Raw genomic sequence first — 12,671 nt, 5'->3', positions numbered from 1 at the left:
TCCATGTCCCTCCCCCTGTTCATGCACTCTTGCTTTCAAGCAAATAAATAAACCTTAAGGGAAAAAAAAAAATATATATATATATATATATAATCAGATACTGAACCTTTAAACAGCAGATCTATACATTAACTCTTAAGCCAAAATCTCTACCTAGGGGGAAGAAGAGTGTGAAAAAGATAGAGAAAGCATAGCCTATTTTTCTGTCAGAAAATAAAAGGGCCCTTATCTATTTGCCAAGAACTGCTTAATAGAAAATCTGACACTTTAATAAAAAAGTAACTTGAAGCCTTGCTCTAGTTTCTAGATCCTGTCCCCTGATTTTAGCACTTATTACAGAATGTTCTGATTAGAAAGTCACTAGTCAATAACCTCCTAGAAGGCAGGAAGCATAAGTGTACTAAAAAGGCACCCAAAAAAGTTTGTTAGCTTATTCCATTGTTTTATTTTTAAGTAATCTCTTACACCCAACTGGGCTTGAACTCACAGTCCCAAGATCAAGAGTCGCATGATCTACCAAGTGAGACAATCAGGCGCCCTCCATTTTTAAAATAATTGTAAATAAGAAAACTGATATTCCAGGGAAATTAAATAGCATAACGTCACCCAGTTATTATAGCAGCTGAGCCAGACAAACTCTGGTCTGATTTCAAAGCCAAGACTCTTTTTACTCAACATTTACATCCTACTCATACTAACCTATATATCACAGATTAGAGGACTGGGCAAAAATCACCTTCTTTTATGGTTCCACAAAAATATCATAATGAACAACTTGATACATGGTTTACAAGTAAGCCTACTCAAAGCTAACTTTAAAAGGTTAAAATTAACTTGGATAGAGGAAGGATACTTCTTTCATTTTAATTTCACTTATCAAAGAAGTCATTTTTATATCATCATTTAGAAAATGACATATTACAGATCCAAAGAAAAAAAGAACTTTTGTGACTTCACTGAAAGGCAAGATTTCAATTCAAAGCAATCTTGGCATGATGACGTGTAACAAGAAAACAGGGTTGTAAGCCCAGCTCAGAAGTTGTTTACTGTCTGCCAAGCAATTCAAGTACCTTGTCTCTCCATCCCTACCATGTAGGACATTTACAACCAGCAGTTAGCATACCCACTTGTTCTCCTAAGTTGACACTACACATATCTTTTTTTAAAAAATGCTTAACAGAGCGCCTGGGTGGCTCAGTTGCTTAAGTGTCTGACTCTTGATTTCGGCTCAGGTCATGGTCTCAGGGTCGCAGGATCGAGCCCTGCTTTGGGCTCTGTGCTCAGAGCAGGGTCTGCTTAGCTCTCTCCCTCCACTCCTGCTCAAGTGCACTCTCTCTATCTCAAAATAAATAAATAAATAAATAAATAAATAAACAAAATCCTTAAAAAATAATGCTTATCAAAATTTTAGATGAAAGTTTTCCACCAACAAAATTTAAAACTGTCTCACTCGCTGATTAATGACTCTAGTCTCACTAGAAAGAAAATAATGCCACTTGGCAGCTCTGTGCCTTGGTGATACCTGATTTAGAGCCAAGTACTAGTCATTCTGTAAGAGAACATATCAGTCAGATCAACTCCAGAAAAATTTTCTAATTCAAGCAAACATGGCTAAAAAATCAAGGATAAGACCTTATGTCTACCTGACATTGAACCTCATCTAGTAAAACCCCTTCTAGTAAAAGTAATTCCAATTCCTCGGGCTTTCATGACAGTCAGCAACAGAGGCAAAACTTGCCTCTTCACCTTTTGTCTAAACTGAAATATTTAGGAAAATAAGCCCTTATACAGTACAGACCAAGTCTATATTCTGCCAGCTGAAAACTGTGTTTCTCAAAATTTTTCAGCCCATACTTAGAAATTGGGAGGTTTCCTATAAAATTTAGATTATATCTGGTAACATGGGTCAAGTCACCAAAGTCAGAATGGGAGTCAACTAGCCATAGTCTGCAGCTACACCTTATTTTTGTATACCCCAAGAACTAACAGTTTGTAGATTTTTTTAAAAGGTTTTATTTATTTGAGAGGGAAAGTGAGGGAGCCAAAGAGAAAACACAAGTATGGAGAGAAGGAGAGGGAGAGGAAGAGGCAGGCTCCCTGCTGAGCAAGAAGCCCAATGCGGGACTTGATCCTAGGACTTGGGGGATTATGACCTGAGCCGGAGGCAGATGTTTAACTGACTGAGCGACCCAGATGCCCCCAGTTTTACACTTTAAAACCACTGAAAAAAACACAAAAGAGAATTTTGCAACATGTGAAAGGTATATAATTTCAGCATCCTGAGAGCAAGCCCCATCAAGATCTCCACACTCAGTGGGGAATCTGCTTGAGCTGCTCTCTCTCTCTCCCTCTGCCCCTCCCCCTGCTCATATGTGTGTGCGCACGAACAGGCTTTCTCTCTCTAAATAAATGAATAAGCTTTTAAAAAAAAAAAAAAAGATTTTATTTATTTATTTGACAGACAGAGATCACAAGTAGGCAGAGAGGCAGGCAGAGAGAGAGGAGGAAGCAGGCTCCCCACTGAGCAGAGAGCCTGATGCGGGGCTCGATCCCAGGACCCTGGTATCATGACCTGAGCCAAAGGCAGAGGCTTTAACCCACTGAGCCACCCAGGTACCCCTAAATGAATAATCTTTAAGAAATGATGTAACAGGGGACGCCTGGGTGGCTCAGTTGGTTAAGCAGCTGCCTTCGGCTCAGGTCATGATCCCAGCGTCCTGGGATCGAGTCCCACATCGGGCTCCTTGCTCAGCAGGGAGCCTGCTTCTCCCTCAGCCTCTGCCTGCCATTCTGTCTGCCTGTGCTCGCTCTCTCCTCCTCTCTCTCTCTCTGATAAATAAATAAAATCTTTAAAAAAAAAAAAGAAATGATATAACAGACATTGAACAAATGCTCCACTAAATCCAACCCAAATAATGAACCAAGGTAGGATGTAAGCCAGGAAACAGTAATTACAATCCACTGTAAGAGCACTGAACATTTGGGGCACCTGGGTGGCTCAGTGGGTTAAAGCCTCTGCCTTTAGCTTGGGTCACGATCTCGGGGTCCTGGGATCAAGCTCACATCAGTCTCTCTGATCAGCGGGGAGCCTGCTTCCCCCTCTTTCTCTGCCTGCCTCTCTGACTACTTGTGATCTCTGTCAAATAAATAAATAAAATCTTAAAAAAAAAAAAAGAGTACTGAACATTTATATTCACACACACACACACACACATGATCTATAGAATCCTCTAAAAGGGTCAATATGATATCATTGTGTATTAGATGAATCTCACAAAGGGAAAATGTTTTTGTTTATTTTCACCAGATTTTAAACTGAAATACCTAAAGACTTAGAAAACACACCAAAACACTGTCAGCATCACTCCTGAAGTGTGATGCTACCCAGCACAAAAGTCATGCCTGGGTGTGAATCAACTGCCTTCTTGTCTCTCCTTACCTGAACAGCTGTCAGTTTATGTCTCACATTCACTAGAATAACTCGTGCTAATAAGAGCAGGATAGGCTTTGAGGTCAGGCTATAGACTGATTCACCATCTAGAACAAGCAGATTCAGAACAGCTGCATCCAGTCCTTTGACCTGAAAAAAATACATAAGCCAAGATGACCTAATTTAACAAAATATTAATCTTTACAGGTCTTATAGTAACATATTTTCTAATTAATTCAGCTTTGAAACAAAGGCATCAATCCAGCACACAGCAATTCGCACTGGACAGAATCCTAACAGTATAAATGGCCCTGGGGACCCATGACTGTGGGCTGTCCTGGCAGACGGCCACCTATATGCCTGCACCTTAGATGAACCGTGAAATCAAGAAAATGCTAGTATCAAAGAGGCTTCATTCTTTACAGATTTACTTATAACAAAGTATCATCTCAATAAAAAGCATTACTCTACTACTAAAGTACTTACATTAAACACACTTCACATATGCTTCATTAGCTGGCAAATGTCATTACAAAGGAGGTCTGCTCCGTAATTCCTAAGCCAAAGAGCCAACAAGGTCTCACATATCAGAGACCTTGTCGAGTGGCATGGACCAGTGGGAACAGAAGGCTACAAAAAAAAGGGATGCCTTTGAAAAGTCCACTCCTTGGCTGAACAGAGATTTTCTACAGTGGACAAGGCACCTGTTTTCTTATATTTTATCTTATTTTTTACTTTTGCAAAGGGAGTGTGAGAAGCAGGCTCCCCACTGAGCAGGAGCCTGATCAGGGCTTGATCGCAGGACCCCAGGTTCGTGACCTGAGCCAAAGGCACCACTTAACCGAATGAGCCACCCTGGTGCCCTATGTTTTCCAAGATGTATACTATATAATTTTGACAGCTGCCACAAAATAGCAGGAATGCTTACCCACTAGGAACATGGGCTCTAATGTCACAGACTCAGGATAGCATTCTTTTTCTGCCTCTTATTAGTTTGTGGGCATAGATAAATTTTTTACCTGAAGCCTCATTAATTATAAAATAAAATAACAGAACCCAATCCTTCTTGTAAGGATTAAATTAAATAATCCAAATAATGCCTCTGTCAGTATGTTGTTGAAGTACTCAATATGGCCAAGAGAGTAATAGCTATGGGTTCATCCACTGTCCTACCTTCATCACTGAGGAGTATAATAGAGGAATAAAGACTTAACATGAAAGAGAACCACCAAACTGCAAATAAAGATTATCATTATCTACAGTAAGGGTAAAGGAATTTTTTTTTTAACTTCAATAATTAAGAAACTATTGTGAGGGACGCTTGAGTGGCTCAGTCGGTTAAGCAACTACCTTTGGGCTCAGGTCATGATCCCAGGGTCCTGAGATCGAGTCCCACATTGGGCTCCTGCTCAGCGGGGAGCCTGCTTCTCCCTCTCCCTCTGCCTGCTCTGCCTGCTGCTCCCCCTGCATGGGCATCTCTCTCTCTCTCTCTGACAAATAAATAAAATCTTTTTTAAAAAGAAAAAAAAACTACTTTGAAATTATTACAACTACCTCAATTTTATAAGGAAATAGATACAAATGTTAAGTACAGTTGAAAATAATACAGAAGTCAGTGTCAGAACAGAGGTCCCAGCCTGTATTCCAACTCCCCAAACAATGTTCTTCCTACCACCCCATGCTGCTTTCCCCAAAGATCTCTTCCTGCCCCTGGGGAAGGTTCAGGACCATACCAAGCACCAGGAAAGGCTGCAGACCATCACTTCTAGCCTTCTGACTGGGACCACTACCTTACAGTGGCGGGCTACTGACATAGGGACACTAGACGCCCCATGTAGAAGAGACCCTCACCAGAGGCTAGTCTGAGGCACAGTGAGCCCGAGGTGTCTTGTGAGAGCTCCGAGTGAAGGTACTGAACACACCAGTGGACATTCTCACTTAGGAACTTGGGAGAAGAACCTACTTCATGTGCCCAGACTGAGTCTTGCAGCCTCAGTGAGTTCTCTTCTCATACAAAGATGTCAAAATAAAGATTTAACCACCTTTATTTCCCAAAGTCCAAACCAAACTGGTGAAGTACAAGAAAATATGACATGCCTTTAGGAAAAGAATCAGGGGGCGCCTGGGTGGCTCAGTGGGTTAGGCCTCTGCCTTCAGCTTGGGTCATGATCTCGGGGTCCTGGGATCGAGCCCCGCATCAGGCTCTCTGCTCGTCGGGGAGCCTGCTTCCTCCCTCTCTCTTTCTGCCTACCTCTCTGCCTACTTGTGATCTCTGTTAAATACATTAATAAAACCTTTAAAAAAAAAAAAAAAGGTTAAAGAATCCAGGGCGCTTGGATGGCTCAGTTGGTTGGGTGGCCAGCTCCTGACTTCAGCTCAGGGCATGATCTCAGGATCATGGGATCGAGCCCCTTGTCAGTCTCCACGCTCAATGGGGAATCTGCCTAAGGATTCTCTGTGTCTCCCTCTTCCTTTGCTCCTCCCTGCCCGGCTCTTGCTCCCTCTTTCTTTCTCTAAAATAAATAAATATTTAAAAAAAAAAATCTATATTCCAATTACTTTGAAATGAGAAACACATCTAAATGTTTTAGCACAAATTTAGATCATTCTCTTCTAAATGAAATCTTTAAAGATAAATAACAAAAAATTTAGTATACAAAAAAATTATACAAAGAGATAGCCCATGGTAAACCACGTGGGTATCATTACCTCTGATACTCAAAGCCAGGGGTTGGTTACTAAACCTCCTACTCTTTGGTTCGAAATTCTCTGGAGATGGGCGGCACGTGGGTGGCTCAGTCGGTTAAATGTCTGATTCTTGATTCTGGCTCAGGCCATGATCTCAGGGTCATGAGAGGAAGCCCTGCTGTCTGGCTCAGCGGGGAGTCTGCTTAAGATTCTCTCTCTCCCTCTCCTTCTGTCCCTCCCCCCCAAACTCACATGCTTTCTCTCTAAAATGTATAAATAAAATCTTTTTTAAAAAAACTCTCTGGGGACGGGGCGCCTGGGTGGCTCAGTGGGTTAAGCCGCTGCCTTCGGCTCAGGTCATGATCTCAGGGTCCTGGGATCGAGTCCCGCATCGGGCTCTCTGCTCAGCAGGGAGCCTGCTTCCTCCTCTCTCTCTCTCTCTCTGCCTGCCTCTCTGCCTACTTGTGATCTCTCTCTGTCAAATAAATAAATAAATAATCTTTAAAAAAAAAAAAAAAAAAAACTCTCTGGGGATGGTATTAATAAGACAATAAATAAATGAGTGAAGGTAGGAGTAGCCAAATACATACACTTCTCTTCCCAGTGCTACCTTGCATCATCATGAAAAAATGAAATGCTTTTCTATCTTCTGCTTAAGTAAATCAGCCTCTGCCTACCCCCGAGCTATAACAGTGATATTCCAACTGAGTTCTAAATCTGTTTCCAGAGGTTTGAAGAAATGGTCTGTTTTTAAAGAGGATTACTTATATTTTCAATAAAAACAGACAAAGCAAAGGTTGCAACTCTTCAAAATAATTCCTCAGTCAAGACAGTCTATGACATGTAAATATGTAAGTATTTATCACCGTAATAGTGAAAAAAATTTCAACATCTGGAAGCCAGAGATAAATTTACCATAAAACCAGATTACTAAGATCAACCTTGCTGTGTGGGAGGTGACCACTATTGCTCAGACATGGACCTTCAGGGCTATTCCTCTGAGACGGGTTAGCCGCAGATGTCAGTGTTAAAAATGACAAGGCCATAAGTTAAAGGCACGGAAAATGAATTTGGCTTTGGTCACCATACTCCATGACCATAAAGTATATTCACAAATACCTGTGCTTCACAAAGGCTGAAAAACATGAAACAGCACAAGAAAATGACCATTAAAAAAGTGACGTATTTAAAAACTTCAACTCCCCCATCTTCCAAATTCTTAGACTGCTGGTAAAGAGGATAAGTTGAATATTCTTTTTAAAAACAACCTGACAGGGGCCCCTGGGTGACTCAGTGGGTTAAAGCCTCTGCCTTCGGCTCAGGTCATGATTCCAGAGTCCTGCATCAAAGGCCCTGCTCAGTAGAGTCTGCTTCTCCCTCTGCCTGCCACTCCCCTTGCTTGTGTTCGTTCTCTCTCTCTCTCTCTGTTTTTTTTTTTTTTAAAGATTTTTATTTATTTATTTGTCAAACAAACGGACATTGCCAAGAAGAGCTGAACATGCATAAACTCTAGGGCATAGAAACTCCTCTCGTAGCTCTATATACTACACCAGAGCTCCCTAGCTCTGGGAAGGGTTTACACATGTATTAAAAGATCATCCTCTCAGCCCTCAGGATGTCACCTACAGCCCAAGGGCCAGTAAAAACAGCCTCCTCTATTTAGTACACTGTACCAAACAGTCATTTTTTCAGAAGGCTGTGCTTTGAAATTCTAGCAAATGATTTCCAAAAGACTTGTTCCTGAAAGCACTGTAAGGAATATATTGGGGGGGGTAAAGGAAACATATATACCTATATACTACAGTACTGTCATACAATTAGAATACTATACAACAGTAAAAATGAGTAACGGTCTCACTTCAAAAATAAACCATATAGCAAAACAAGTCACAGAACAATCATAGTTTGTTTCATTCATTAAAGTTCAAAAACTGGCAAAACTAAACAATGTTTTCTAGAGTTTCATAGGTGCTGAAACTATGAAGAAAAGCAATGGAATGATTAACATGAAAATCATGGGACTGGCTCATGGGAGGGAGGGCTGGGGACGCCATTAGGAAGCACATACAGGGGACCTCCTAAGCCAATACTTGCAACCCTCTCCAAGTCACAGCACATGCAGAAGACACTATGATTAGTGGGGCACAGCAGGGAACGAGCAATGCTGCCGACCAGAAGAGACCAGTTCAAAGGCTGTCCCCACCCCAGCCAGGCCCCACACAGACACTGCAATGGCAGAGGGGCTCCACATCTGGGGAACAGTGGTCGGGAAGCTCTGTTCTACAACGCTACTAATGTTTCTCTCTCAAGCAGTATGGTAGAAACAAAGGAGTTTTATTATTTAAACTCCATATACCTCATATGCTTTTTTTGAATGTATGAGGTAGTTCTAATAAGTAAATAAAAAAATCAAGGTCTCAAAGTTTTCTACAATCTGGCCTGAATCCCATGAAGTCTGACCTGTCGGTGCTTCTCCAGTAGTCTCAAAACATCCGGTTCCCACCGCGCTCTTCCCGCCTCTGAACTTTCGCTCATGGAACTGCACCCAGACTGCCTTTCCTGCTCCTCTCCACCTGTCCGTTTGCTCAGCACCTTTCAGTTCAACTCCCTATCCATGGCCAGCTAAGCTGTCTGGCAAAATTCTCATTCCGCATATCTCTTGGTTAATTTCAATATTCTTACAGTCCAACCTCTCATGTAACCTATTTCTGTACTGCCTTGAATTGTAACCTGACTTTACAGGTGGCTTCTACCTAAGTATAGCAGAAGGAGGGCTGGGGTTGGACCCAGGAAAAGTGGCTCCCAAGTGCCCAGCTGTAACACCTCTGACAAGTTTCCTTCATCACTGGGAGCTTCTGTGTTCTCATCTCCAGGATACTCAAATTGACCAAACACATGAATTAAGCACTTGCCCCACATATCTCTGTTCAACAATCACTAGGACTTTGACTATTTGGTGAATTTTTAACCTACACTACAGGGCTGAAGAGGCAGAAACTGTTTCATCCCCAATAACAGAGGGGGTGAGATGTTCCATATAAGCAAGCTTCTAGGCAACTGAAGCATTTCTCTTTAAGAGACATAATCTTTGGTATTTTACTTTAATCACTTTGGATGAAAACCTTTGTAAAGTGCAAATTCGATTCCCTTCTTAGACATAAGATACAGAAGATCTTTTAGCCTTTTAATAATGATTAGAGCCAGGATTATAAATTTCAATTATTCTACTGCAACATAACACAGTGACTCACTACAGTGATGTGTACAGAGCTAATTACTGTGGCTGTCAGGTTATGGCTGCATTTCTACTTCTTTTTTCCACTTCCACCATCAGATTTTTAAAATATAATTTATTGACTGATTGATTTTTAAAGATTTTTCTATTTGAGAGAGTGACCCTGAGGTCATGACCTGAGCTGAAAATAAAAGTCAGACTCTCAACCGAATGAGCCACCCAGATGCCCCTATTTTATCTTTTTAAATAAGCTCTATGCTGGGACACCTGGGTGGTTCGGTCAGTTGATAGTCTGCCTTCAGCTCCAGTCGTGATCCCAGCATCCTAGGATTGAGTCCACATGAGGCTCCTTGCTGAGTGGGGAGTCTTCTTCTCCTTCTGCCTGCCGCTCCCCCTGCTTGTACTATCACTCTTTCACTCTCACTCTCTCTCCCTGGAAATAAATAAAATCTTTTTTTAAAAAGAGTAAGCTCTATGCCCAACGCAGAGCTCAAACTCACAGCCCTGAAATCAAGAGTCACACACTCCACCAGCTGAGCCAGCGAGGAACCCCTCTACCATCAGATTATTAACACTTATCTCTAATTCCATTCCTGACAGTGGACCTTCTGAAAATACCTGAAAATCTGATCAACAACCAAAGATTCTTAGTACATTTTGTACAAGCTATAAAGTCGTATTTTTTTTCCTACTTACTATTAACTCCAGTTTATAAAGATGAGTTCCTAAAGGAAAAAAACCACAATAATAAGTATATACAATATTTCTAAGAAGCATACCTCACTGAATTGCTGGAACAAAATGGATGGCAAAAAATCCTGAGGTTGTAAATCAACGAGAGGCCCCGTCCAGTTACTCTGAACAAAAAGTTGCAAACTGCTTACACCAATTAGGAATATCAGCTGTTGTCTGCATATAAGAATAAAAAAATAAATATGAACCACTATATAACCACAACCAATTTCACTTCAGTTTTACTAAGGAAAATGTGAACTATTAACGAATATTTATAGAGATTATCCAAGTACCACAAAACAAAATTTCTGAAACCCAACAATTTATCTTTCAATGTCCAATATTATAACCATGAGCCACATACAGCTCTTTTAAATTTAGTTACAATTAAATGAAATTTAAAATTCTGTCCCTCAGTTGCACTATTTCAGGTGCTCAACACCCACATGTGACTAGCGGCTGCCATACTGGAGAGCACAAGTTTTCCAGCAACAACAAAAACCACTCTCTTATGCTGAGCAAAGTACTGTTAAATGTATTCAGTCTCACTCTGTGAAAATTTTAAACAAAATTCTACCTTTCAGTTGTGTCCAAATCTGTTGAGTAATCCAGGAACATTACTATCTGCTTCTCCAGGTAGCTGTCTACCTTTTCTTCAGTCATCGTTGTTGAGTTAAAAATATTTTGAGTCAATGAATTTAAGAATATGGCTTCATAGTTCCCTTCTAGCAGCAACTGTAAGAAGGATCCACTCTCTGCAATATAAAAAATTAGTTCAATAATCTAAAAGACCAATTTTTTTCATACTGTAAAGGATAACACTACTAAGTAAATCAACCAGTTTACATTTTAGTATGCAGAAAGAAAATGTATATCCTTAGAATGCTTACTATACATTAGTCACAAAGCACTGAGCAAATTCCCAGTATTCTATGAACGTCACTTCTACATTAGCAGCCCATCCACATAATGAGCAGCAAGGCAGAAGTTAGACACAGGAATAATATTCCTCGTTAGTAAATATTACCATCCTTCTGAGAATTCGTAAGATTCTTACTGACAACAGAAAAGTTTCCACAATCAGGGATCTAAGACCTTTCATAATCTGGCTTCTCCTGTCCCCACTATACTCCCTGAGGAACACCTGGTTCTCTCATTGTCCGTACAATATCCCATACACATTCCTGCCTCCACATTTTTACACTTGTGATTTCTCCTGCTGAGCTCTTCTCCACGCCTTAGTCCCTTTAGTCAAAATTCAACTCATCTGATTTCTTCCATGATACTTTATCAGATCACCAGACTGACTTCAAAAATTACCTCTCTCCAGAAGCACCTACTGCATGTATGCACACACACACACCACTTAGATACTGAACTAAATTGTTATTTTTCTTCCGGGTCCAGTCTAAATCTCACAACCAGATATGCCTTTATCTCACATTTATCACTAGTAAATATGCTTTCAACACCTCCTCTCCAGTAAATGTGATACTGTTCACAAGAATTTTATCTTTGCTGCCTTTTCAGCTTTTATGCTTATCAATTATGGACCCTGGAATAAATTATTTAAACAATCTGTCTTTAAACGTCTTCACCTGCAGAAAGGAACTAAACGTAGTATATATCTTAAATGTCTATTATAAGGATTAAATGTTAGGGACTTAGAAAAGTAGCTGACATCGCCATCGTTATCACTGAGCCTAGGCAATGAACCCAGAGGACCCCGCCCACCACATCGAGGATGCAACAACCCAAAGTGTTAAGGGATCAGCTAGATTTCGGCAGAAAAACAAAACTAGGAGGAATGAGAACGCAGCCGGCACCACTCTCCCCTCACAGTCCACACGCTGGCCTCCGTTCCTGACAGGTTCGCTTTTCTCACCTGAACCGGTGACTCCCTCCTGCTTCCATTGCTGCCGCTCAGCCTCAGTTGGGAAGCCCCTCAAAACTGCCAGCTCGGGTATCCACATCACTCTGGACAACGCTGCAGCCAAAATGGGTTCTACGAGGGTCACTCGGGAGTCAACAAAAGAAAGTGAAAGGAAGAGGGTCCAAAGATGCCGAAATCTAGTGGCAACAGATCCTATGAATACACCCACAGCTCTAAAAGCCCATGTGCAGACATCGTCGCATGGACGCAGCCATGACAGTAGCGCGGGACATCCTGGGAAAAACACACTCGACTCGGGTTTCCGCCTAGGAGAACGACTCAAATCCTTAGTACTGAGCATGCCCAGTAGAGATGCCCCGCCCCGAGCAGGGAATGGGCGGGTTGGAGGGTGCGGTCAATCTCAGTCCCGCCCTGAGTGGGGGCGGTGCTAAGAGGTGTAGTACTGGGATTAAAACGCGGGTGGAAGGCATGGTCTTGTACTGCCAAAAGGATAGAGGAATTGCCTATGGCTTGGGTTCTTCAACTTTTTTGGATCAGAATCCCCCTGACTACCTAACCAAGGTCCTTCACGCAGAATGCATGTGGGCCCTTGCTACCAACATTCGGGTACATTCCTTGCTACCAACATTCGGGTACATTCCAGGAAGTTAGAGACCCTCTGAAGTGGAGTCGACCAGCACACAAGAACC

At 41.5% G+C, this 12,671-nt stretch overlaps 1 protein-coding gene across 2 annotated transcripts in view; it reads right to left on the bottom strand.

The window, feature by feature from the left end:
- Positions 1-12,299, bottom strand: part of TTC27 (tetratricopeptide repeat domain 27) — a 174,353-nt gene extending 162,054 nt beyond the window's left edge. Inside the window, exons 1-4 of one of the 2 annotated variants that reach the window (XM_032352961.1) lie at positions 11,974-12,299; positions 10,666-10,843; positions 10,133-10,262; positions 3,440-3,580 (exon numbers count right to left, since the gene is read on the bottom strand). In XM_032352961.1, coding sequence (XP_032208852.1) covers positions 3,440-3,580; positions 10,133-10,262; positions 10,666-10,843; positions 11,974-12,061 — 537 coding nt within the window. In that variant the 5' untranslated portion in view covers positions 12,062-12,299. The remainder of the gene's footprint in view (positions 1-3,439; positions 3,581-10,132; positions 10,263-10,665; positions 10,844-11,973) is intronic. The other variant, XM_032352960.1, reaches the window with a different exon arrangement.
- Between the last annotated feature and the right edge of the window lie 372 nt (positions 12,300-12,671).

Source organism: Mustela erminea, chromosome 7 (genome assembly GCF_009829155.1).
Source record: "Mustela erminea isolate mMusErm1 chromosome 7, mMusErm1.Pri, whole genome shotgun sequence".
NCBI classification, from domain to species: domain Eukaryota; kingdom Metazoa; phylum Chordata; class Mammalia; order Carnivora; family Mustelidae; genus Mustela; species Mustela erminea.
This window is presented reverse-complemented; position numbering and strand designations above follow the sequence as displayed.